We start from the raw sequence: 24,949 nt of genomic DNA on the forward strand, positions 1-24,949 counted from the left end.
TCCGGGTTCATACCGTGCCGACCGGCGTGGAGAGTAGCATTGGATTGAACGGGAAAAGCCCCGGAGGAAGCTCTAGCACCAGTAAAGGGGCAACGACTGATTCCCTCACCGTGTTGGCATCAGGATTACCCTTCGTCCTACTGCAAACCACGGTGGATTGCAAGTACAGTCTAATACCCCAGTTGCGGTAGCTTGGCTGGCTTGACCATGATGGAATTGACTATCCTCTCATCTTGTTTCCCCCCTTCTGCGTCTGCTCACCCGCACAACTCCGCTTTCACGCCGTCCTTGTATATAGACGGTTCCACTATTTCATTAGTCGTAATAGCTCACGCTTGGGTGTCGTTTTGATTTCTTCATCCTGACGGGACCAGGTTCGGGTTCAGGCTTAGCATCAGGTCCATATGCCTCTTCTGACGCGGCTGGTATCAAGGACTCTGTCGGACTGCGCGCGCCATCTATGCCTTCGGACCCGTCGGCTAAACTATCGTCGTCATCGAGTTGAGGACTTTCCTTCGCCCCGGTCACATTGTGGCGGTCCAGGCGATGAAGCTGGAGCAGAGACTCCTGTAACTTAACCCGCTTGTGCAGAAGCCGTCCGCGCTCAAGCTTCGAATTCTCGTCCTCGGCAGCGATGTTTTCGACTACGTCATCGGCTAAACTATCCACCACTTTGGGACAGAAAATGACGGCCAGTGGTTCCAGAAGGCACTTCTCGACCGCTAGATTGCTGAAATCATCGACAAATTTCTTCCTCGCGACCTGATTCGTGAGAATCACTGCGTTAGCATCGTCCCTAAAGGAATGGCAACAAATGCGGAAGTAGACCCTACCTCGTAGTAAGCTTGCATGCAGTCGATGGCTTCGGAACATGCGAATCGCTCCATGTCATCTGCTGTTTGCGTGCCCAGGGCATTGATCAAATTCCCCATGCTAAAGACGAACTGGTTCTCCGACGACGGAAATCTAGGGTACTTGGTACCGAAAAATGCCCTGAGCTTTTCGCGGATCGACCTCTGATAATGTTCTTGCCGGGCTCTTTGGACACTTTCGGTAAAGGAGTTGTTGTAGGTTATTGGATGGCCAGATTGCTGAGGCCTGAGAAGCTCCTTTGTCTTGACCCGTAGCGATGCCTCGATTTTGTCAAGGCCAGGATTGAGGATATATTCCAGCAGCCCTTTGATGGTTTTCTCGTCGAGGACGCCTTGTATGATGGGTATGATGGCCTTCTGGACATCTTTCAGCAGCATATCAATGCATTCCATCACGGTCGACTCCCACGGCTTTGACTGCAAATAGAACAGATCGCCGACGATGTGAGGATTGAATGTTCCAGGCAGCTCACGACCTCGACTTCGGCGCATTCGCTGCTGGACTTCGTCCATGTATACAGAGCGGTACACTTGGCCCTCCTCGAGGACCGCATCGTCATCCTCGTCATCGATGATCCGTTTCTGCATTCCGTTTGCTTCTAAAGTTTTGGAAAAGTCGGACAGGCGGTTTTGGACCACGGCACGTAGTCTTCGTTCGTAGCCTTCGTCCTCCATGGCGTCTCCAAAGAAGGGATCGAAATAGACTCCGTTGGTGGCATAGCCGACCAAACCACTGAATTTCTCGCTGCTGTGCAATAGGTATCGACGCTGATCGGCTAGTGTCTGGCGTGCGTCTCCGAGCCTTTGCAGGCTGGCGTCAGTCTCTTCCAGAGACTGCTGGCTCTCGGTAATCAAGCCTGGTAGTTGGGCGATGATATGATCCTTCAGAACGGCACTCAGCCTTGGTCTTAGCGATTCGATACCAATCTGGGAGCGCGGCAATGAAGCCCATACACCACTGGCAAGGAACTCTGCCTCTGAGTCACGACGCTGGTCAAGTGAGAAATGACGTTCCTCGTACTTTCTGTTTTTGAGAACATGCCAGCCAAGCCGAAATTCAACTCTCTTGTTCCCTGCTAGGTTGAGGAAGGATTGTTCCATGTCAGAACCTCTCGACAGAGTATCCGGTTTGGTAATGACGCCCATGGTTCGGTGACCATTCGGATCAACCTTGCGCGTAAAGGCGGTGACCTTCTGGAGCGCTATGTCACTTTTAGCAGAGATGACTGCTAGTATGACACTGCGCTTGTTTTGGATGTATGAGAGGACCAAGGATTCCACGAACTCGACCCCTTCGGCGGTTTGCGACTCGTCAGGGGCATGGTAGAGCCCGGGAAGGTCAACGAGGGTCAAATGAGGCTGCGTTGGACCCGACACTTCGACACGAAGAACATCCTTCGAGAAGATATGGCCGTCTTTACCCACCCCGATGGAGTTCTCAGCATCTCGGACAATGACAGCAAATTGGTGCAGGTCGACGGTGGATGATTTGAATTGCTGGATTCTCTCCTTTTCGACCGGTGTACGGTCGTCGTCTGGGTGAATAGAAGCAGTGACACTAGTCTCCGGTGCTCGTCGTAAGATGAGCTCGGTCGCAAATCGGGTGCAGACATTGTCTTTTGTTGGGAATGCGAGGCCAGAAATCGCTTCCAAGACGGAGCTCTTGCCCGAAGACTGATCGCCGCATACAATCAGCTGTGGGAGGTTAATATACTTACTTACACCCTCCGACCTGAGTTGATCTATCACGTTCAGAATCTCTTCGTGGTCCTTTGACTGCAGTTGGACCAGAGGCGTCGTAGCCTCATGCGCATGGTTGGTTTCTCTGCTATTGTCAGGCGGCATGTTTTCGCTGGCTGGTCGTGTATTCTCGTCAATGAGCAACTCTGAACGGCTTGAACTTGTGGCTCAGCGCATGCAGAGAGCAGCCGAAGGAGGGAGGGTCTCTCGGCTTCACCATATGTTTAAGTTGGATAATGGGTGTCCCCAAGGAATGCTTCTTCGTGGGCATAGCCCGGCTTTGGCCGTTGGCCGCCTCTCCTCCAGCCTGCATGCCTACTGCAGGTAGATGAAATAGATCATCTCGGTACGAACGGCTTCTGTACATGTTGTTGATCGTTGGCACCGCTGCAGGTATCGTTTTGCCTACTTTGCCTGTTCTTCAGCGCTGGAGAAGACGGGACTATGTAGGTGAATGCATGTGAAATTTAGGATCCTCCTCTCACTCGTCTTGGAAGCATGCGGCAAAGAACAAAGAACAGCTGTAGATGGAGTGCCCATATATCGACTGTCCGCCTGCTTGCCAATCACTTGCAGTGAGCTGGGAGGGCGACGAGGGTGAGCGGGAAGTGAGGCTTGGAACAGCAAAGCAACAAATGAACGACTTGCTGACTGGTGGACAACACATGCCTGCAGCTGTTGTGCTACCGAACTAAATATTTGGCGGACAGACCTTGTGAAACTTTCAAGAGGAGTGTTTTGGTTTCTCGTCAGGCTGAGAACAATCGTCATCTGCGCTGTTCTCTCACTGCAGTTTGTTCTGTGTAGGCTGGAAGGTCCGACTGATCGAGACGGTCGTGGTTATCTACAAGGCTAGTTGCTTGGTCGAGCCGAGCCTAGCATAGCAATGCCAAAGGCATCTGGGCTCCCCACACGTGCCCGGGTTGCCATCCCCAAAATCAACCGCCGCGGAGGCCTGTGAGGCCTCCAGGCTGCCTTTTCTACGAGGGATGGGCGCCTGATTATGTATCCTCGGCAATGCAGATCACATTGTGCGTGGTCCAACACCACGATCCCTTTCAGCATGAACAAATCCACACTTGTTTACACGTGTCATACGCGTCTCAAATCATGGAAATAGCTCATCTTGGGCGCATGGAAAAGTCAATGCTCAAGAAACACGTCTTTTCGCGCCAAGCATGCTTGTAGCACAGCGGTCCGGCCTCTGAAGTTTCGATCATTATCAACTCTACCACATCAACCGCCCACTGTGATTGAATGTGCTAACGCTGCTCAGTGCAAACGAAGCTCCTGGCACTTGGTCTATCAAGCCCAAATGCCACTCAAGCAGCTACCTTCCGACTTCAGCATCCACACCTTCTCATCCGCCAAGGATTTCGAAGCTTTCCTTGACCGAGAACATACCACGGCTCCAGGATGCTATATCAAGCTCGCAAAGAAGGCTTCAGGTATTCCTTCTATCACTGCACCAGAAGCAGTAGAAGTTTGCTTGTGCTTTGGCTGGATCGATGGAGGAGGCGGGGGTAGCATTGATGAGACATGGTGGTTGACGCGGTACACTCCGCGCCGAGCCAAGAGCATGTGGTCGAAGAAGAATACAGAGACCGTGGCACGGCTGATCCAAGAAGGCAGGATGCGACCCGCGGGCATGGCTGCGGTGGAGGCAGCAAAGGCGGATGGTCGTTGGGACAGAGCATACGATGGGCCAGCCTCCATCACGGTTCCCGATGACCTCGCTGCTGCACTAAAGGACACGCCCGCGGCATCAGTTCTTTTTACCAGCTTGAACAAATCAGAGCGGTATGCAGTACTCCACCGCGTGCAGACAGCGTCGTCCAAAACCAGGGCTACTCGTATCGAAGCACTTGTGCAGATGCTAGCCATTGGGGAGGTCCCTGGGAGAGCACAGGCCCAAGCAGTAACCAGGAAGGATGCCGGCGTGCGAAACACGTCTAGGAGAAGCAACAAGACCGCAGCTCAAGCCAAATCGAAGAGCACGAACAAGACCGCTGCAAGACCAACCTCGAGTACCAGAGACGTGCCAAGCAAGGAGCTCGACGCAAGATCAGCGGGCAAGGAGCCTCGGCGTCCTGGTCTGCGCTCAAGACGCTGAACCCAAGCATCGATCCCTTCTGCTATATTCTAACTTGCGTCCACTCTGGAAACTCGAGCTCCTGCCTTGGGATCGACATCATGGTGCGATCATCAATGTACTCCTGCAACGGCAGCGCCTCAAACTGGCTTCTATCACCAATCCTCACGCCCCTTTGCTGGACCAGGCGTGCATACTCCATGGTCCTCCGCACGAATTCTGCATGGTTGCCAGTCTCCAGATACTCGATCAGCATGAGCACATCAAATGCAGCCTGGCTTGTGCTGGCTACTGTATGCGGCCTGAATCCAGCCAATGCGTCTCCAATGAGCACGGCCTTGCCGTTGAAGAAGTTGTTAGTCGGCGTGATCACGTCTGTGATACATTGCACAAAAGGCTGCTTCGTCTTTTCGACCATCTCCGACATTTGGGGGGGAAGACGATCTCGCCCGCGCTTCTTTACCATCTCCCACGCCTCGGGACGCATCATACCAGGTGGGATGGTCAGCCGTCTGCGCTTGCCATCCTTGTCAGTCATGACTTCCTCGAGCTCCTGCTCGCCCTCGGGAAAATTGGTGTACCACACGAAATTCAACAAGCGCTTCCCCGGCTCCATCGCCCCGTCGGGACCTGGGATCGTGTAGGTCAAGTTCTGGATGCCGGGGGCGTGGAAGAAAGTGAACCTCTCCACAAACACCTTCTTCGCTTCTTCCGAGGCTTCGTTTTCAGGCACCGTGCCTCTTATCACGCAGTATCCAGCGTACTTCCTCTCGACATCTGGACACAAGATCTTTCGGATACGCGAGCTTGGACCGTCGGCACCGACCAGCATGTCTCCGACAATGGATTCCGTGCTCCCATCGGACTTGTCGTAGAACACCCTGATCTTCCCATCTTGCTCTTGGAAGTCCGTCACTGTACAACCGTAACGGTAATCGATTTTACCATCCCCAGGCTGAGGTCCGGGCATTTTACAGTATCCACTCTCTTGGTGATCGTAATTTGCGCGAAGCAGGTAATAGCAGAGATCCCAACTAGTCATCGTCCCCTTCAAGGGCATGTCTTGAACAACTTTACCCGACTGATCGAGATACATGCGTCTCGGGGCCGGCACAGCGACGGGTCGCTTACACCGATCATAGCGCTCAAAGAATGTCAGAGTGTCGCCACCTGCGACGATCCCGGCTCCCTGGTTCTCCAGCAAGTTTGTTGGTGTTCTTTCGAGGATTGTCGTATCATAGCCATGTTGCTTCAATGCTACTCCAGTGAAGAGCCCGCCCAGGGAGCCGCCGACAATGACGACCTGTTTGGGCCTGGTCCAGGATGTGGATGCATGTCCATTTGGCTCAGTCATGGCTGTCTGGCTGTCGACTGCTGTCTACAACACAGGCACCGAATAAATCCAGAAACAAACAATTTAACAAACGCGGGGGAACGAGATGATCGGGTTGTCTGAAGCGGTCTGAGATCGCTCCAAGCGGGAATACGCTGTCCTTCATAAGTGAAGAACGTGGTCACCGTGCTCGCGCTGGTCGGAGACGAGCTTTGGATGAACGACAAGCAACCCTTGGAGGACGTTAGCCGCGTTGAGCTTCAATTGACTCGCGGTTGGTGGACCTCTTCGCCACTCCTATCGAGTAGCATTCAGTACTCCGTCGATAGACAAATCCAGTGCTGCATACCTCACACTACATACTTATTCGAGCAAGCTACGTACTACATCTACGGCATCCCCCTCCTTCCCAGGCCGCAGCCCCGCTTACTCCGCGCTGGGGAAGGGTCTAGGACGGCTAACTCGTTGACGGACGGGTACGGAGTACATATCTTTGTTACCCCCCAGAGCGACTCGACTCTCGTACCACGCCATAATTATGCTAGGCGTGTACGAGTGTCAGATCAGATCCCGGAAAAGTCAACCTGGCGAGGCTGAATGCCGAGCATGATGATTGAGCCTCACGATGCGGCTATGTGATTATAATGGGTAAATCCTGCTCGCGCCTCAGCCTGAACCGTAGCGGAGGTTGATGCGGCCCTGTCGTGCAGTGCCCGCTGGATTGGCTTGCAACTACAGTACGTGCTTGATAACGAATGGCCTTGGGGTGTTTCCTGGAGGGGGCAGGCTTCGTCCCTACAGGTTCCTGCTGTACACGCGTCCACAAGGCGCGCTGCCCTTCATGCTTGCCTACTAGTAGCCTTACCAGAAGATAAACCATTATTGACTAGATATTCTGCATGTGCATAGACGAGATGCGTGAACCAGGCGGCAGTCTTGCCGCCCCAAGTGGCAAAACTCATTTAGTGTCCACCCTCTTCATACTTCACTCCTCGTATATCGACGATACCAAATCTATCAGCGAGCCCTGGGTAATTAGGCCCTTGACGCTTTCTGGTTAATTGTATCCCAAGCATGAGTTCGACGGCACTTTACTACACCGACAGCGCAAAAGGCGCAGTGAGTTTCGCTTTCTCGTTTCCAGTTTCTCGTTCCCCTTCCTCTTCCTCCTTCTCTTTCCTCCAGCATGCCCCCGCCTGTGGGCACCAGGTCGACCGGGCTGACTAGGTGAGGCGAGACGACTGACTCTCCTGTATCAGCACACGGCCTCCTCCCTCGCTTGTTCAAGCTGGCTCCTAGTACACCGCGTCCTCTTGAATCGCGGATTCACCCTCCGCCGCAGAGGGTTATCGTCAGACACGATTGCGAGCTTCGTCATCGGAGCGACTTCCACGATCTGGACACTGGCGGTGGTCAGGCACGCCCTGGTGAAATTCCTCGCACGTGAAGGACCACCAGTACTGCGCCTCTCTACCGATCCTCGCAGAACTGGCCAAAGCTCCGCTCCTCACGCAAGTCCTCTTCGGATTCTGGACCGTCAGATGGCTCGACGGCCTGCGGGCGGAGAAGTCGCGAGGACGGGGCAAACCGCACTTCTGGTCGCTGGTCAACTTACGAGGTCCTTTTGCCTGGTCCTCGGGCGTCCAGCGGGGATTTTACCGGTCCCTCATCTCGTGTGTCTCCATCGCGGTCGCGGTGCCGGCGTTGGCATGTATCATTGCCAGCGAGGAGCCGGTGGACGGAATCCTCGCGCTGGGAGGGCTGCTTATGTTCCTGCTGGACGGGACGGCGAACATCCCTTACGTGAGCGCGCAGCACCGGTACGCGGACGACGGACTGCGCGTGGCTCTACCAACGACGAACCATGAGGGAACGGTGTATGTGCTCCAGAGCAAAGATATGGGCATCGATGCCGTCTGGTCTCCCAAGGTCGAGAATGAGTATCTCGCCGCGGATAACGAAGTCATGGTGCTCTTCCAGCACATGCGGTCCGGGCGGTGGGCGATGAGTGAGCCGCTCGTGCGCCTGCGCAAGACGTTGGCCATGTATCAGGAGTGGATGGTTCTCTCGACGGCGCAACTTGAACGCCTCGCCGCCTGGATCTAATGCGACAGAGACAAAACCAAAGGCGAAGAAGAGCGTCTTACGAGGATCGAATGTGAGCGGGCAAAGGATGTGCATCTCATGGGGAGGGACTTGATCTATGCGCTTTGCCGTGCCGAGTGTCTCGTCTTCATGGCCCAAGGGAGGTTGTCAACGCCGATAAGGGCCAAGCTGGGTACCTTGCGTCTCATGTCGAGGAGTGGAGCTGGAAACCCGAGTGGAAAAGAATTCAAAGCCGTCGGCTTCCAGGGCGGATTTGAGGGCTATAAAGAAGCCGTAGAGCATGTGCACGCCAACTTCGACACCGAGGTCGATCCGTCGGCGCTGCATTTCGACGGCACGGAGCCTCCGGCTTACTCCGTAGCCTTGGCCAAGCATCCCGTGACCATCGACGACTACGTGGCAGGGCTTTGGGACCTGAGTTGTTAGCACTCCGAGTCCACATTCTCGGCTCTGTACTTCTTCACCACGGTGTGGTTCATGGAGCTCGGCAACGTCAATGGCTTTTATATCTTTCCGCTCCGGTGCCGGACGCGCGATGGAGATCTGGTGAGCCAGCAGATTGCGTGGCGGCAGGCGTGGTATTCCGGGAGCACCGCACGGCTCGTCACTGCATCGCCAACCCTGTTTGGCCTATTCGTTCTGGGGATGCTACAATGATGGGCAGTATTCTGAGCGACAAGCCACATATCGCCACTCTGTAACGAGAGGAACGCGGCGTAATTAGTCTTCTTCTTTTTTTCTATCCTCCGGTACTCTGACGTCGGAGACCAGCTCATCATCAATGGATTGCACTTCTGTCGCAGGGATACGGTACGTCTGGATTGCAGCATCACCCGTCACAGTGACGGCTCTCACGATCAGAACACGCTCATCGAGCCGGAACACATAGCCCTGCGCCACGTCAATCAGCAATCTGGAGCAGCAGGAAGTCCCGTGATGGACGTACCGCACCGGCCGACGCGAACTTGACGGGATACCACATGGGTTCATTACCCATCTCTGTCAGCACCTCCAGCTGAGGTAAGTACATGCGTTCTTCGATCACACGTGCGCCTAAATCTTTGCGGACGATGTCGTGGAATTGATCCTGCAATCGCGTCAAGATAACAAAAGGTACGGGATTGCGGATGACCGGCGCCAGGACATGGTATAGATAGGAGAATCCAAACTCGCGGGCTAGCTCCAGCGCGGTCATGTCCATGCAAGAATATCTGGTCCAGCGAGTCTCATGGTCCCTGGATGGCGATTAGATGCGCCAATGCTCGAGGCAATGTACTTACGGGAGGCTCCTGCTTCGATGAGTCGGCTGACGACCTCTATCGGAGCGCGAGTGTACGCTGCCTGGTGCAGTGGCATCCAGAAGAAGGACATCTGATCAGATTCTTCCAGTCTTTCTGCCGGGCGGGTCAGTTACTATCGACGGATGGGCGCGCCGACCTTGATGGTCACGCCTTACTCATTCGCACCGCGTTAAGCCAAATCTCATGGTATTCTTCGCCCCCCGTCTTGAGGGCGTCCCACGCGTCATCCCATCTGCCCCAAAAGGCCGCGTCTGACAGCCTGTCTCTCCACGCCAGATAATGCTCAGAGTGGCCGTAGCGGAGGACATGACCAAGCCATGTTCGGATGGGCTTGTGCGCGCCGGGCTCTTCCGTAGCAGCCTGTAGTGAACCATCGACGATCGAGAGGTTCTCGAAGGCGATGTGCACTTCAGAGTGACCGCCGGCTTCCACCTTCAATGCTTCGATATCGACTTGTGCTCTTAACGAAGAAGTCCTGGCATTGGTCAGCGACGAGCGGGCACGAAGAGAATGAATCGGCCTCACGTGCCAACAACGGTCACGACGTTGATGATGTCCTCTTCTATCTCGCGCAGCTCCCGTGTCAGCTTGGCAGCAGAGCTCTTCTTCGCACCCCACGAGAGCCCAGACATGATCTGCTTCTTGGCTTCCACCTCCTTCGCCAACGTCAAAAGCTCATCCATTGTATTCTCACACTCAGCCCGGTCGATCTCAAGCTGCACTGATTTCTGTGACGTCTTGGAAAGTTCGAGCGCGAGGGATCGCAGCAGTCCGAGGACGTTCCGCATACGTTCCACTCGCTTCAGCAGAGCCACAAGGTCTTTCTTGACAGTTTTCACGGCAGACGCGTACTGTTTCAGGATGGAGACGACCTTGATGCAGATGCTCAGGCTTTCGGTAGCAAGGCTCATAACCGTGAGCGTGTCCGGCATCTCGAACAAGAACGTAAGGCTTGGAAAAACTGAGGGATAGCTTACAGTACTGGGATACGAGGTAGGTCCACCACGACAACAAGGGGAAAGGGGTCGCTTTTAGGAGAGCAAGGAAACGCGAGAACGTACCTTGTTCGTGTAACCAAGCCGAGTCGGCTCTTGCTTGCGAGTCAAGTGAGCAAGCAGTTGTACAATCCATTTTCCGGAACAGGCTGTCCGCATGCTCGAGCAGCTGGACAGTACACCGAGAGCCACCGTTCGAAGCCGTGGTATCCACAACGACTGCTCATTTGTCAGTTCAAGCGAGTCACCGATATCACAATCACACGTGTCAACGTGGTGGCTGGCTAGGCCGAGAGGCATATCACAGATAGAGACCACACGACTGAACTCGGCTCCAATGAAGGCGACAAAAGGAAACAAAGAGATGCTTTCCGGCGAATAGCAATGGCGTTCAAGTATGAAGTTTGCGCCGCGCTCGCTTCGCAGTATTCGGCTCCGGAGGCAGAGGAGTACAAAAGGCTTCAGCAGACTATGCTTGACGAGCTTCGTCAGGTCGACTCGATCGAGGTCGTCAGGTACAACGACCTTGCTGATTTTCGATCAGGAGAAATTGCGGCCTGGCTGGGAAGTTCGACATCGAACAGCTTCCCTCGTCATTATGCTGCACTCCGGCGGGAATGGCAAAATACCATCTCGCAAGGTGGCTGGGCAGCGACAGAGAAGGTACTACAAAGAGAGTATGACTGGCGGCGTGGTAACTGGTACAGTGTTGCAAAGCTTGTCGATTTTCCGAAAGTCGTGCGACCGGGCTTCGCCTTGATACATGAGCTCGCTGTCCGGGATCCTCCCAGTGTGGATGATAAGGAACAGTATCCCGCTTGGAGGCGCTTGGTTGACGGACTGCCTGCAGCAGATGTGTGGAGTGACTTTGTTCACTTCCAAGTCGTCTCCAGAGTGATTGAATCATCTGAACAGAGAGCCTCCGCACATCCGACGATACCTCTAAGACCGCACAAGAGCTCGCGCACGAACGGGCTTTTCATGGCTTGCATCGACCTTGACACCAGTGGTCAGGACAAAGATTTCAGCTAGTATCCTAGCCGATCTCGAGGTCCAGCTGCATGAAGTTATGTGCGCAAGAGCTGGGAAACTTGTGAGCTGCCGTTTCTTCAACACGCTATGCTGCCTTCGCTGACTATATCCAGCTCGAGGAGCATAAATTCCAGATGCCACAGCTCTCGGTATTGACTGAGATGCAGAAGCCTGAGATGTGGATTCCTGTTCCACATATGTACGGGGTAAGGACTGTTATCGGACCATTTCAGACACCTTTCCTGATGAAGTTGCGAGACAGGGATTTGCCACAGAATGGACGAATGGCATTTTGAACGTGGACATCTTGGAGACCGTGGTCGGTCACCTCAGACTTAAGAAGACGACGTTAGTCTTGAAAGCGCGAGCCGAAAAACAGAAGCGGCCGATGTGACTCGCGATGAGCTGGATGTCAAAATATGCCGTTATGTTCGGTACCAGATTCTCATTATGACGCACAGCAGGGGAACATTGTCAGTCACACTCTCGTCCTCGCATCACAAGGGCGTACGGCAGGAATCTGCTATCCATCACGAAATATCCGGGTGCTGCTGCGTGGCATATGCAGCTGTAAATGCGTCTGTGGTCGCCTTGTCCATTGACAGCCCGGTCCACAGTATCGGTTGTGTTGGTCATGTTTTAGTCGAGTGCATTTTGAAGACGAGAAACGCTGCAGTGGTGAAACCTTAGAGGTAGGAAGAACGGATCGTTCTCCTGGCTGGTCTTGAGAAGAATCACATCAATGCCGATTGCAGTGCATTGTAAGTGTACAAACGTCAATTTGAGCGCGATGGGAGTTGTGGTCTGATGGAGTGAAAGCATCCCTAGTGAACTCGAGTGGCGATATGCGCCGGACGTAGAGCAGGAACGATGATCCGAAATATGGAACATGCCGACTTAAAATTCGTGGCAAGACCGAAGAGTCCACAGAATTACGAACATAGACAGTTCTCCAAAATCACATACGAGGTACAGGCATCGCGGAAGAAATACGACGCGAGGCTCGCCCTTGCCGAGGGAGGTTAAGCTTACGATGGCTGCGTGGATGTCTACGAGGTAACCCCATCGACAAGGCTGTGTGAAGGACCCCTCAACCGCGCGGCACGACTCGAGAGCCTTGTCTTTCCCTCACATGCGCCCTCGCCTCGAGACCCCGAATTCGAACATAGGGTACCATGACCGCAGACCGGTAAACTCCCTCCTTACATGCAATGGCCAGCGGCGTCAAGCGATCGCTCTTCAGCAAGCCCGCGTGGGCCGCGGCTTCGTCAACGGGCACAAAGTCAGACCCCAGCAAGGAGGACGGTTCGATCTTCGGCCGCAATGTCGCCTACGACGAAATCGTGCGGGCACAAAAAGCAGAACGGGAGCGAAAGGTTGCAAGAGCAAAGGCACGAAGTGAGAGGGAGAGGCAGAAGAGCAAGGAAGGGAGCGAGGGTCCTGAGTGGAAGAGGCGGAGAATCTCGACAGAGCTGGAGGACGATGACTCGGACAGCAATGGACGCAAGAAGAAGAGTCGAGATCGAGACAAGCCTGTAAAGAGGAGTAACCCGTCAAAAGAGAAACCGCATGCAGACGAACGGGATGCTTCGTCGCACGGTCCGCATTCGCGTCGTAAAAAAAGTGGAAAAGCCACCGTTGTTAATCTGGATCGAGATGAGGGCGGGGAGGACGACGAGTTAATCATGTTCACGCCTCCGAACCCGCAGGGGAAGAAGAAGAGGACGTCCAACGCGAAGGACGGCCTTGACGATGAACAGACGTCGTCTTCTGACGACGAATACCTCCGCCAGTTGAAGCAAAAGGCGCGCGAAAAGGCTCGACGACAGCGCGATCGTGATCGAGATGATGCTCAAGATAATGCCATAAGACCGCATACGCCCGGTAGTCGAGGAAACTCAGCAGCGTTTGAACACAACTATGGACGCTCCTCGTCCGTTCCCCAAGATCATTCGCGGCCCGCCTCCACAACTCCCAGTTCTGCTGCGTCTTTCAATACCCCGAAACAAGCACAAGCACCCGCCCCTGCCTCTGCGTCGGTGCAAGAAGAAGACCCGGAGGTCAAGATCCTCATCACTTCCGAAATCAGCGGCACGAAGCCTCTAATCGTGAAGCGTAGGACGTCGCAGTCCCTCAAGCAAGTCAAAGAATTCTGGTGTCGCAAATTCGACCTCGATGAGAGCCTGACACGGCAGGTCTTCTTCACCTGGAACGGCACGCGATTATTCGATTCGACAACCATGAAAGGGATCCTTCGAAATTTGAAGATGGAAGCCTGGCAGAAAGGCAGGACCAAGTACGGTAATCTAGATGCTGATGAAGGGACAAACGGAAATGGAGACGGAAACGACTTTGACGAAAAGAGCGCCAAAGATCCAAGTAATGGGAATATCGTGATCGAGGCGATGACGCAGGACATGTACGACCGCAGACAACAAAGACAGCAGGACGGCACCGCCGAGCCGGACCAGCACGACCAAGACCAAGACCAAGACCAACAAGCCGAAGAGCAAGCTCCGACTCTACCTGACAAGGACGCCGGGGCGATTATAATCCGCCTGGTCTCTAACAACAAAGATCTCGAGCCCATGCAACTGCGCGTGCGGCCGCATACGACTATCGGGAAGATCATGCGCGGGTATGCAGCGACGAGAGGCATCGAGGAGGGGAAGACTCCATGGTTGATCTTTGATGGAGAGCGGTTGGAGCCCGAGATGACGGTTGAGGAGGTCGGGTTTGAGGATGAGGAGCAGGTTGAGGTCAGTGTCCGCTAAAGAACGGTCTCAGAGGAATTAGGACTCGATGCTACGAGGCATACCAGAACGGGCACGTGTTTGGATACCTCGCGGAGTGGCAGGGTATACACAGAACCTGTGCTGAGCGAAGCTACATGACAAAACACATTGGCAGCGGTCGTCTCGAGTATTTTGGCAAGCGACACATCACTGAAGCAAGGTCTAACACAGCCGACCTTTCAGTTGGCTCAACTTGATGATTCATTTCTTTATTTTTCTGCTCACTTGTCGAGCGCCAGCCAGCCAGTCAGCAAGCCCGTCGTGCGCAAAATGACTTGCTGGTCTCGCCCCGTAGCAAGCCTTTTCCGAACCTCTCCAGTGTGGAGATCGAGCAGAGTCGAGTCGAGGCATACCACCACATCCGGCCCTCGAGGCTCGTACTCGCTCAGTCTGACAACTGACCTCAGGAAAGGAAGGACAGTCGAACTTCAGGCATTCAGTTGCGTTGCTGAATATCGTCTTGCTGTGCCATGCAATGCCACGAAAATCCCCATTTGCATCTCCCCATTTCCACGAGTTCCGCATCTAGTAGAACAGTCTAGACTGCAGTGCCGCGCCCCCACGCCTTCATTCCACTCCCCTCCACTGCACTTGAACGTAAGACGGTAGGCGAGTTTAATGGCCGGTCCTCCTCGCCTCGGCGATCACGCGGGTCAACTCGTCAACCTTCCTCTTCGCGCGGCCGTATGTACCGAGCTGGAAAGTCACAAAACATGTTAGTGTCTCTGGACTCTGAATGTCGCTTTGACGGCCGATTTGTGCCAACTCCAGCACCACCATCTGCCGTGCTCGGTCCCCAGCGTTTACAGTAATTTCGATGGACCAAGATGGGATATCTCAGAAATAAAAGGGACAAGGCAGAACGTACTCTCTTCTTGGCCAACTTTCTCGCGCGCTTGTCCTTGCTGTTCCGGAGCAGTTCGATGACTCGGCGTTCGTAGGGAGCCAGGCCCGCGACCTCCTTGACGATTTCGCGGACAAAGGCCGTGCGTTTGGAGAGGGCACCCTTGCGGCGGGAGATGCGCGGTTTGGGAGTCAGGGGCGTGACTTTCTGGAAGGGCGGGTAAGTGTCAGTGTGTTCTTACGGCCATATGATGAAGATGCTGCGAAGTCGCCGACAAGCTGAGAGACCGGGGATTCTTGGTCTTACATGGCCTTTGTTCAAGCCGACGATTAAGCCGGACTTTTCGGTACGTTCTTTCGCCATCTTGGAGGATGGATCGTGCTGGCGAAAGGGTGGTTGTAGGGTAAAGTGCGCGCGTTGGATGGGGATTGAGGTCTCACTCGTAATCCAGCTTGATGCGCAGTTTGAACTTTTCGTGGGGCAAGTTTGCCGATTGTGTGATCTGGATGAGGATTAGCGTTGGAACGTCTTGGCATTGGCCTTGCGTTGTGGGCGGCAGGGCGGGCTGGCACACACAGTTGCAGACGAGGCTGTCTCGCAATTTTCCCGCTTCAACACTCTCTCATCTGGTGGCGGCAAGCACGAAATGGACGCGGGATCAAAAGTTGATCATCACCACATTCCCCATCCGCTTTATCAACTCCAGAACTATCGTCGTGGATGTTCCTCGGATGTGAAAACAGCGTAAACACCGACGAGTTCGAGTGTTTCACTGGGCCTGCGAAGCTGTGGTTGCTCAACGCGGCTTTCTGCGTCTAATATGACGCCTGTCTAATTTGACTAGGATTACTACTTTGTTCGTCTCGCGGACGATTTCTCGCGATCAACTAATCAATCGGACAGGTCTTGCACGCTGATGAAACTTCGATTGTTCGCCGTTTAGTCCAACTTATCTCATCTACAACTCCAGAGCATGCTTGACTAGCCTCTTATATCCGGCCAATGCCTCCTCCATATCTCCCACTGTGAGCCCTTCATCTTTCCCATGAGCCACGAGAATGCTCCCTGGTCCGTAGAGATATCTCTTGACCCCCTCCTTGACCTCTATATTCGGCACATCCGTCCCATAATTCACGGTAATGGTATCGAATCCCGTGACGTCCGCATCCAATGGCACGGGCCCGTACCCCTGGCTGAACTCCAACTCCAACAACCCCTCTGGGTCGACCTTTCGGACAGCATGCGTGACGATCTCGCGCACTTCAGACACCGTGCCGCCCGCAAGCCGGAACGTGATATCTGCCGTGGCGTATTCGGGGACCACATTGCCCGCCACCCCGCCCTGCATGTACCCTACATTGACTGTCGATTTGCCGTATTTGTCGCTGCGAGGCAAGCCGCCCTCCGCCTCGGGGATATCGCCCAGCGCATCGAGCACCGTCAACGCAGGTAGGATCATCGAGTTTGCACTCCGCCCCAGCCACGGATATCCACTGTGCGCCGCCTTGCCGCGAGCCTTGAGCGTGAGCATTTCAATGCCCTTGTGTCCGGCGGCGAGTTTGCCCTCTGTCGGTTCGCCGAACAGGATGGCTTTATAGCCGCTGTTGGTCGCCTTGTAGAGCTTGGAGTCGGAAAACGCGCGCATGCCATCGCCGCGCTTTTCCTCGCCGACCACGAACAGCAAGGCCACGTCCGAGGGCGAGACCCCTCCGCTCGAGAGCAGGTCTAATGCCGTTTGCAGCTGGACCGCCACACAGGCTTTGTCGTCGACGGTACCGCGGCCGGAGATGAGGATGTCCTTGCGCGATGATTTGGATTCGGGTTTTGGAAGCGATAGTGAATACGGGATATGTGGTGGTACCGTGTCGATGTGTGATGATAGTAGTACTTTCGGTTTCGTCGTCACGTGCTCTCCCTCGATAGATGAAGCTCCGAGGCTCGAATACTTCGAGACATCCGGATAAGCGTAGACATTGAATCTGCCTTTCGTGCTATTGTTCGAGTTTGGCGGCGGTACGCTTTGTGTCTTGACGGTGAAGTTGTGGGCTTCAAGGATCGAAACGAGGAGTTCTCCTACTGCGAATTCGTCGTCGGTGACGGATTCGATTTCGCAGATTGCGCGGTGAAGACAAAGTAATGGGGAGGCGGCAATTACGTCGGAGAGCTTCGTATTACTGTGATATTGTTCTGCGTGTTGTTGGCCAGTTATTGCCTGCTGGTCGTTGTCGTGGACTATTGCTGTGCATAGTATGGGCAACAGAGAGGTGAGTCCCAATGAGAGCTTCATGATCCCTGTGAGATGTGCAAATGCCACTGTATGTCATGTCACACTCAGGCATCAACAAGGAGCTGATGTAGAGGTCGCGGAGCTTATCACGCTTTGAAGACTAAACGAGGTTGCGGTCATCGACGTCTGGAGCTCCACCGACGCTGCGAGTTATGCGGACTTCATCGCTGTTCCCACAATCGCACGACAAAGTCTCGAACTCGATCTAAGCTGTTTATTGTCCCGAAGCGCGAGAAGAAGCTAATGATTGCTTCAAGCTTACATATCGAGAGCTAGCTTGCCCTTATTCTATGTCGATTTCACACCGTTGGGCTGCTTGCCCTTCTTTCTCTCTCTCCTTCGCTCCCAGACCATAAGGTACCCTTCTCTCGTGAAAAGCGTCTCGGACTCTGCTCGCTGGACCCAGAGATCCTGGATCTCAAGCCATTCAGGCAGATCACTCCGCTGAGAATAAGCAGCAGCTTTATCTCTGAGCTGCACTTTCCATGCTACTCTCAAACCCTCTGCTCCTACAGCCATGTTCGCCGCATCTGCTGCGTTAGTATCCTCACCGCCAGTGGTTGCAACCGAAGTCGTGTCTAGGATGATATTCGCAACCATGTCATACAGGATAGGCTCTCCAGGCGGATGCACCGAAGGGTTTGGCTCTACATATGGAGACATGTCCAGTCCCCGAGGAGAAGGAAACGTAACGATCGTAGGATTTCTTTCGGCCACAAACTTGTTTTTGCTAAATCGTTTGACGTGGAAGAGGAGGTACGGCGGCAGTGGGTGCAACAATCGATGCCGGACTCGATGAGCTGCTCTTTCCATGGCGCTGAGGCCGTTGTATTTCTGTAACAACGTCGTAAGAGGAACTTGTGGAATGATGTTTTTGGATTCGACTGCGTCCCGGAAGAGAGGTACAGGCGGTAGATCTAGTGTTAGAATGAGATATGGATGAATGTCCGTTTTGATGTTCGATGACTCTTCAAAGCGTAGCCGGTCGCCGGTGGTGTCGGCCTTTGCCGTGATTGCTTGTGATTCCATCCTCAATTTGCCTTGAAAGCATCTGTGTATGGGAGATGACAAGGCCTTTCGTGACCCACCCAGCATGCTGTGGAGACTGTTGAGGACCCAAGTCAACAGTTCGACAGGATCTGACTGCTGTGTCAAAGTGAACCTCTTCGAAGACCGCAGTGCGATCTCTTGTAAAAGTTCATGAGGCGACACGTGCGATCGAAACGCTCTCGGGTTCCACAGCTTGCGGACCAGCGTACTGAACCGCACTGGTAACTGGGCCGCTGTTAGAGGAAATTGTTGTAGGAGAAAGAAATCTCGCAAGGGCGTGACATGGGCCAGAGTCTGTACCACCACATTCAGGTAGTCGTTGGCCTTTATGTTATTCATGCCAATAAATCCAGGCCTGTATCGCTTGTTCGCGAGGTCGGTCGACTCTTTCGGGTCCTTGTCTAGCATCTTAACTTCCTCAACCGTGTATTTGGGATCCACCACGTACTTGATGTCGTCCAAACTCTTGTTCTTTACTTCGTAGCCCTCAGGAAGCACGTATACCTTCTTAGTTTCCATGTTGATGAAGACATGGTGGTCGAGCTCGAGCGCATGTTGGTATGCTTGTGACTGCGGTCCTCTTCCTTGGAAGTACTTTCCACACACAAGACATGCATAGACGTTGATGTTGGAAAGGGTAACGGAGCATAGCTTCTCAAAGTCGAAATCCAGTAAGGATCGATTTATGGTGTCAAGGTAGAGGTCGTCGTAGCCTTCGGTGGGGGCACTTTGTCGCAGAGGAGCGGCAGGTATCCGGTCGTCTTCTACGTCTGATTCCACTCCATCTTCTTGTTGGCGCTCCTTCACGCCCGCAGCTTCATCCGTCCCATTCGAGGGCAGCGCTGTGTTCAAGGTACCGCCGTTGGCAGTCGGTGCCTTTTCGGGCACATCTTCAAAACGCGCTCTTTTGCTGGCTGGAGATGTCTCGGCAAACACACCCTCCAGCGGCTCTTCCGACTTTCGCTTTGACATTGTGTGGTGGTCCCTTGTTCGGTAGGTAAAGTACGCGGGTTGAGGTTGTCCGAATCCCCAAATAATTTCGACGCGGGGAAGCCTTGTCTGACATGATTGGCTGATTTTCAGCCTTGCGGAAAGGTCCCAGGCAACGAGAACGAGCCGTTTGAGAATATGAAGAGTCTAACTAGAGAACACTCCATGGCTGAGGCGCAGGTCAATGTGGTTGCTACGGGGTGCTGCTATACTTATTGCCGGCTCTGTCTTTTAAGAGCCCGGAAGCCGCCGCAATTCCCACCGCCCTGAGACACCTACATCGAGAACAGTCACTTGCAAAAGTTCTCAGACTCGTCCCTCGGAATTACGATGAGCTTTTCCAAAATATGGGGTATCACTGAAGAATACATAGATCTGGTCTTTGGACGGTTTCCTTGCCATTTGCGTGACCCTCATATATTTCCCCATCCAAACTTCTTACCCAACTTCAACGTAATCCTCGTCCCAGCCGCCCAAATCGCAAAGTTCATCAGCCCTTGCATGCTCATTGTGATAAAATAATTGCCCCAGAACTGAAATGCTTTGAGGCCGGTGAGTTCTTGCATCCGGGTCGCGAAACCAAGAGGCCATATTTCACCCAGGGAGGGCGCTGTGTGCGCTATCTGCTGATGGGAGTGACGAGCAAGGAAATTTCGCGCAAGAGAGCGCATAAAGATAATGTCGAGTGGAAGGAGTATGATTGACTCAACCAACGAGGTCGCGTGGTAGGCGAAAGCTTCAGCTGCATGATTGGAGAGGATTGTGACGCGATAGGTGTCGAAGTTTGTGTCCTGTTGACTGTATTCATCCGGTTCTTGACGGCGACGTTCCACTACGTCCCTGAATGTGGGAACATGTTGATCTGACACCGTGGGGCGACGTACCGGCCTCATCGCAGCAATTGCACGGAGACTGGGTGCTCGAGATATCCCAGGAACAGGTGTTGGTGGTATTGTTGGTTGACTTGCGGGCGGATCTGGTCCTCCATGTTCCGGTGCGGAAGGCACTGGCGAAGGCGACCGAGCTGCGGCTTGTTCAGCTCTTGAAAGCTGGACAGTCGACGCCGGTCCAATATCCGGCCGCTGTTCGATGTGAGCTGGAGCAGGCTGAAGCAGAGTCTCCAGCGGGACAGCGGGGCGGAAAGCTGGCTCCTGAGCCACCGTCGCCCCATGCTCCGTATCTCCTTCAAAGATGGCAGCAACGTCAGCTCCCCATACCATGGAAATATAATCCGGCCCTACAAGATCCGCACGACCAGCAGAGACTCGCCCCGCCGCTGCGTCATGTACAGCCCCGGTGGCGTTGGTGCGAGCGGAAGCGCTCCTGTCTGCAAATGGAGCAAGCGCAAGATCCAGGGATCCTGGATTGCTCCCTCCGTCACCGTCATCGCCGCCAGTAATGTCGCCCGTGGCGAGAAATGTATTATGAGTCGCGGCTGTGCCCCTGGGCATATCGAACTCAACCTCGTTTGCGCCCTGGCTCACATTACTTGCGCCAGCCATAACGTCTTCAGGTGATGGTAGATCTTGCGGCTCGGGAGTCGAAGTGGAAGCTCGGCTCGAACCAGATAAGCTCATTTCATCTGCTAGTTCGAAAATATCCACCATCGATGAGTCTGGGTCCAGGTTGAAATCGTGAAAGGCGGCGCGAATGGCCATCACCCGGAGGGCCCTTGGGCCACGTGTAATGCCGCTTTCACGGTCCTGGCGCACAAGCTCGTGATAGTGCATAGTGCTGCGCCTGATCAGCTCCTCCTCCATCTCAGGGCTCAGTTCAATCGCCATCGGCACTCTTTGCGTATGTAGGACGCTGAGCGAAAACCAAAGCAAGTACGAAAGCCATCGATTCCGCAGTCCCTTGACCCTTCCTTCTCCCGAGGCGAGTCTCCGAGCATTCGCACCCGTAATCTTTCCTGGAGCATTGTGCAGTTGCACACTTGCGCTTTCAAGAGATACTGCATCCGGCCTATTAGGCTTGGCAAGAAGTTCGCGTATCCACACGTAGATTTTCGGGAAGAGAACATTGCTGATCTGATCTCTGACCATAGCTATGACAAACGGGTTGCGCATATGCATTACCAGATCTGTTGCTAAGGAGGACCAAGATTGGGTTTTGAATCGCGCTCGATCGAAACCGGGAGAGTCAAGGTCTGTGAAGGGGATCATCGCGAGAAAGGAAGGTCTGAAGCCAGGAGGAAGAATGCATAACGCTTGTAAAACCGCGTAAGCGTGGCACGAATACTCAACGGCGAACCAGAGTATGTGCAGGCTTCAGACCGTTAGCGGGTCAGATGAAGCTTTGGGATGTCTTACCTTGCGTAGCTGATTGTGGTGGTAACTCCTGAGCGTCGCAAACGGCTAAATAGGCGGCCTGGCGATCCTGAACCGACATCTTCTCGAAGCAGCGCCAATCTGATATACCGGCTGATCCTCGCAAAGGTAGCCGGGAGAATGCCCGCGAAAAAGAACGCACCAGGTCCCACGATGTTCCAATCTGACAATATCATGTGTGAGACTGGCAGTTCCAGATAGGAGTTGTAGGTCTAGAAAGGTCAACAGCAGGAAGGAGGTCTGAATCTCAGTACCTACCAAGACGCGGCGCCTGAGATTCAGGATCCAGTGGGTAGACAACTTCTGCAGAATACTCTCAGAAAGGCCAATGTAGGCCCCGGTCGTGTTTTCTTCAACTACAAGTCGAAACTTCTGCTTATCGTCCATGGTTTGCCACCGTGAGCGATTTGCCTTGGCTTTCTTTACGACGACGCCAACGGTATATAGAGCTTCATTCTGAGCGCGTAGAAGCCTTCGCCGTGACGTTTCGGAGCGGACGTTTCTGGGATGGCCACGACTATCGAAGTCCTGGATGTAGCTGGGTCCAGTGTCGTGTTGGACATTCGGTCCAAGGATAAGATCCCCATTTTCGTCTTGTAATGGAGCATCGAATGGTGATCTACCCTGGCACACAGTGTTAGCAAAGTTGCGTCGGTGTTAGTCTCCACGACGGGCCAGGTTTGACAAGAAAGACATTCTGATACGACAGGGAGGAGAGCGGCTGTCAATGACGTTCGAAAGGGTTCTAGAAGGAAGCGCTCACCAAAGCCAGCCGTGCAAGGTGAGATTGTCGACCCATGTTGCTGCAGCTGAAGATTCATACAGGCGCTCAAGCAGAGAAGAGATAGCCTGAAGTACCATTGATGTGTTCCAGGTCCCTGTCACCAGGATTGCGCCGGAGTGCAACAGTCACAAGATCGGCATCTGCTGGATCTCTACGACATCAGCTGCTTCCCATGTTATTGCGCGAGAAGATGACAATAAGTAACGTTGACGAGGAGCAAACATTCACGACTGAAACATCCGCCCGTGCCAAGGAGAACCCCTAGCCGCCCCAGGCAAGCTTGCTCGTTTATGCCGGTGCCCCCAAGCTGCTGCCCGTGCCGCCCCAGCGGCCCTGACGGTAGCCAAGCCATGAGCCCCTAAGATCTCCAGCCTCGTTATGTCTTGATACTCTGACTGACCACATCCTCGTGCTACGACTGGACGTGGTCTGGATGAGATACTTAGTCGACGCCACGTATTTTCGGACCAAGGTCAATAACAACCAAGTTCGATAATTAACCATTATAGCCTCGTAATGCTCCTGCTGGTTCCTGATGAGGCGCACTGACACTGGGCAGCCATGCCATTCTTCTCTCAGGTACAGTTCGAAGGACAAGTTGTCGAAGCGATTATGCTCGATTTTAAGACGATTGTTCCCTCCAGGGCTTAGTCGATAGATACCCTTCAGATGAATGAGCCGTGACTCCGTATACTCGGAATAGAAGACTCAAGGAGATCTTCTGGCGAAATTATATGCGGCTTTAGCGATCAGAGCCCAACCCACGTGGACCCGCTCGCCATGGTCTTATTGCTTTTGGGTTGGACTGTCGAGGCACGACTAAACTAGAAGGTACGGTGGTGTTGTTGAAGGAAAGGTTAGAAACTCCCGAGCTGTCCCGCGAACGGCGAGATTGTGCGTAACAGTCATCATTACGAGAGGCGTGTGAGTAGCAGTTGCCCATTACAGGAGACCTATGGGTACATTCTTTAAATGTTCGTTTGGTCTTGGTCAGCGTGCGGGAGCTGTTTGGATGCTGCGCAGTAAAGTGGTGAATAGAACAACACGAGAATTGAGACGAACATGTATGCAAGGAAAAGAAAAGGCCTGAATGTAGGCAACCAGCCTAGGGCTCGGGCCACTTTATGTGTGGCAACATGAACACTAACAGCTGCAAAGGTAATACACCACGACTGGCAGAAGAGGTGATCGCCACGACTATCGATGGCCTAGTGAGCTAGCTGAGAGCAGGGCTGGCCGTTGTTGTGTCACTGCGCACGCAGCACAAACCAACCTCGTCCTACCCATGACCTTACTCTTCTGGCTTGTATAAAATCTGTCGGATATCCTCACTGGACTAGTATAGAATTAGCGGGCGCTCCTTTCACACTTAGAACGATGAGACTGACACCAGTAACACATTGAGTGTTCTCACATGATATTCAAGCGTAACTGGATATACCTTCGATTGCTCGCGATGAAAGACGAAAGGTAATCTCTGGGTTCCGTCACTGGCCGTGCAGTCGGATCGTCCCTTCGGATGTGGTAGAGTTCTTGTGCTTCCGAAGTCATGTACGGACTTGAGGCTGTGATATTCTGGAGGTTGACCGCTGGAAAGATCTGGTGTGACCAAAAACGGTTCAAGATAAAGACATCGCCTTCGAGGAATCGCTGATGGAGTGCACCTCTAGTAGCATAAGCCCGTAAAGGAATCGTGGATATCTTCACTGTGGCTGGAGATATGCACCTTCGTACGTGAAAGCCTGGCCCCACTATACCGGTGGTTTCCTTTAGATATAGCCCTTTCTCGCTCTCGTCCTAGCCGGCGTTTCAGCTGACGCTTGCCTCCCGGTAATCGTTGAAGTCTGACTGTCCTTCGACGTCCATCTAGACGAGTCGACGCCTTTGCAGTATAGATGAGGTCGCTGAAGAGGATTGACTCGAGTTTCGCGCATAGACTGTGAATTGCTGCAGTGGACTGGTTGTTGGTATTTATTCGCGTGGTAGTAGGAGCGCGCGATCCGCAAGTCTTCCGCATTGGGACCCATAGAGAAACAGTTACCCATCCTGAGACGAGTGTAAAGTTGACTTGAAGCGGGACTTTGGAGTCAGCGACCAAAGCCTGACTAGGAGGCCAGAGGATGAACAAACGGAGGAAGCTAAATGTCGAGAAAGGGACCAAGCTGGGTGTGCCGCGAGCTTCGATTTTAGGAAACTCCTCTACTTAAATCTGTAAAGCGTAATAGACTTCCGAGGACCTGGTGATGGGGGCGTTGTGTTCGAGACCGAAGATGCAGCTCCTCTGGTTCACGCCTTGTTGTTACCACGGATTCGGTGTCGATAGGTGCTGGTTTGTCGAATGTTTTGACAGTCTGCATGTCGACCAGGAAACGCTTTCGCGACTGAGCCTCTGCTCTGA

General features: G+C 53.6%; 11 protein-coding genes across 11 annotated transcripts; 4 read left to right on the plus strand and 7 right to left on the minus strand.

Moving 5' to 3' along the window:
• Positions 1 to 315: 315 nt before the first annotated feature.
• Positions 316 to 2,717, minus strand: A1O7_01735 (uncharacterized protein; the record flags this gene model as incomplete). The annotated part of the gene is made up of 2 exons (XM_007755771.1): positions 316 to 762; positions 834 to 2,717. 2 exons carry the CDS (start codon positions 2,715 to 2,717, stop codon positions 316 to 318), a joined length of 2,331 nt encoding a protein of 776 aa, XP_007753961.1.
• Positions 2,718 to 3,927: 1,210 nt separating this feature from the next.
• On the plus strand, positions 3,928 to 4,725 carry A1O7_01736 (uncharacterized protein; the record flags this gene model as incomplete). Its single annotated transcript, XM_007755772.1, has 1 exon — positions 3,928 to 4,725. One exon carries the CDS (start codon positions 3,928 to 3,930, stop codon positions 4,723 to 4,725), a length of 798 nt encoding a protein of 265 aa, XP_007753962.1.
• A 22-nt stretch (positions 4,726 to 4,747) lies between these two features.
• Positions 4,748 to 6,058, minus strand: A1O7_01737 (uncharacterized protein; the record flags this gene model as incomplete). Its single annotated transcript, XM_007755773.1, has 1 exon — positions 4,748 to 6,058. One exon carries the CDS (start codon positions 6,056 to 6,058, stop codon positions 4,748 to 4,750), a length of 1,311 nt encoding a protein of 436 aa, XP_007753963.1.
• Positions 6,059 to 7,223: 1,165 nt separating this feature from the next.
• A1O7_01738 (uncharacterized protein) lies at positions 7,224 to 8,143 on the plus strand (the record flags this gene model as incomplete). The annotated part of the gene is made up of 3 exons (XM_007755774.1): positions 7,224 to 7,264; positions 7,380 to 7,464; positions 7,487 to 8,143. 3 exons carry the CDS (start codon positions 7,224 to 7,226, stop codon positions 8,141 to 8,143), a joined length of 783 nt encoding a protein of 260 aa, XP_007753964.1.
• Positions 8,144 to 8,863: 720 nt separating this feature from the next.
• A1O7_01739 (uncharacterized protein) lies at positions 8,864 to 10,376 on the minus strand (the record flags this gene model as incomplete). The annotated part of the gene is made up of 5 exons (XM_007755775.1): positions 8,864 to 9,034; positions 9,090 to 9,378; positions 9,420 to 9,537; positions 9,600 to 9,919; positions 9,970 to 10,376. The coding sequence occupies 5 exons, from the start codon at positions 10,374 to 10,376 to the stop codon at positions 8,864 to 8,866; spliced, it is 1,305 nt and encodes a 434-aa protein (XP_007753965.1).
• Positions 10,377 to 10,823: 447 nt separating this feature from the next.
• Positions 10,824 to 11,471, plus strand: A1O7_01740 (uncharacterized protein; the record flags this gene model as incomplete). The annotated part of the gene is made up of 1 exon (XM_007755776.1): positions 10,824 to 11,471. The coding sequence occupies one exon, from the start codon at positions 10,824 to 10,826 to the stop codon at positions 11,469 to 11,471; it is 648 nt and encodes a 215-aa protein (XP_007753966.1).
• Positions 11,472 to 12,682: 1,211 nt separating this feature from the next.
• On the plus strand, positions 12,683 to 14,245 carry A1O7_01741 (uncharacterized protein; the record flags this gene model as incomplete). The annotated part of the gene is made up of 1 exon (XM_007755777.1): positions 12,683 to 14,245. One exon carries the CDS (start codon positions 12,683 to 12,685, stop codon positions 14,243 to 14,245), a length of 1,563 nt encoding a protein of 520 aa, XP_007753967.1.
• A 636-nt stretch (positions 14,246 to 14,881) lies between these two features.
• A1O7_01742 (60S ribosomal protein L36) lies at positions 14,882 to 15,473 on the minus strand (the record flags this gene model as incomplete). Its single annotated transcript, XM_007755778.1, has 3 exons — positions 14,882 to 14,962; positions 15,135 to 15,317; positions 15,417 to 15,473. The coding sequence occupies 3 exons, from the start codon at positions 15,471 to 15,473 to the stop codon at positions 14,882 to 14,884; spliced, it is 321 nt and encodes a 106-aa protein (XP_007753968.1).
• Positions 15,474 to 16,068: 595 nt separating this feature from the next.
• A1O7_01743 (acetylornithine deacetylase) lies at positions 16,069 to 17,397 on the minus strand (the record flags this gene model as incomplete). Its single annotated transcript, XM_007755779.1, has 1 exon — positions 16,069 to 17,397. One exon carries the CDS (start codon positions 17,395 to 17,397, stop codon positions 16,069 to 16,071), a length of 1,329 nt encoding a protein of 442 aa, XP_007753969.1.
• Positions 17,398 to 17,685: 288 nt separating this feature from the next.
• On the minus strand, positions 17,686 to 19,419 carry A1O7_01744 (ubiquitin thiolesterase; the record flags this gene model as incomplete). The annotated part of the gene is made up of 1 exon (XM_007755780.1): positions 17,686 to 19,419. One exon carries the CDS (start codon positions 19,417 to 19,419, stop codon positions 17,686 to 17,688), a length of 1,734 nt encoding a protein of 577 aa, XP_007753970.1.
• Positions 19,420 to 19,850: 431 nt separating this feature from the next.
• A1O7_01745 (uncharacterized protein) lies at positions 19,851 to 22,566 on the minus strand (the record flags this gene model as incomplete). The annotated part of the gene is made up of 4 exons (XM_007755781.1): positions 19,851 to 21,705; positions 21,750 to 21,979; positions 22,026 to 22,391; positions 22,531 to 22,566. The coding sequence occupies 4 exons, from the start codon at positions 22,564 to 22,566 to the stop codon at positions 19,851 to 19,853; spliced, it is 2,487 nt and encodes an 828-aa protein (XP_007753971.1).
• Positions 22,567 to 24,949: the final 2,383 nt, after the last annotated feature.

The sequence above is a fragment of the Cladophialophora yegresii genome (assembly GCF_000585515.1).
Source record: "Cladophialophora yegresii CBS 114405 chromosome Unknown aczIN-supercont1.1, whole genome shotgun sequence".
In the NCBI taxonomy this organism is placed as follows: Eukaryota; Fungi; Ascomycota; class Eurotiomycetes; order Chaetothyriales; family Herpotrichiellaceae; genus Cladophialophora; species Cladophialophora yegresii.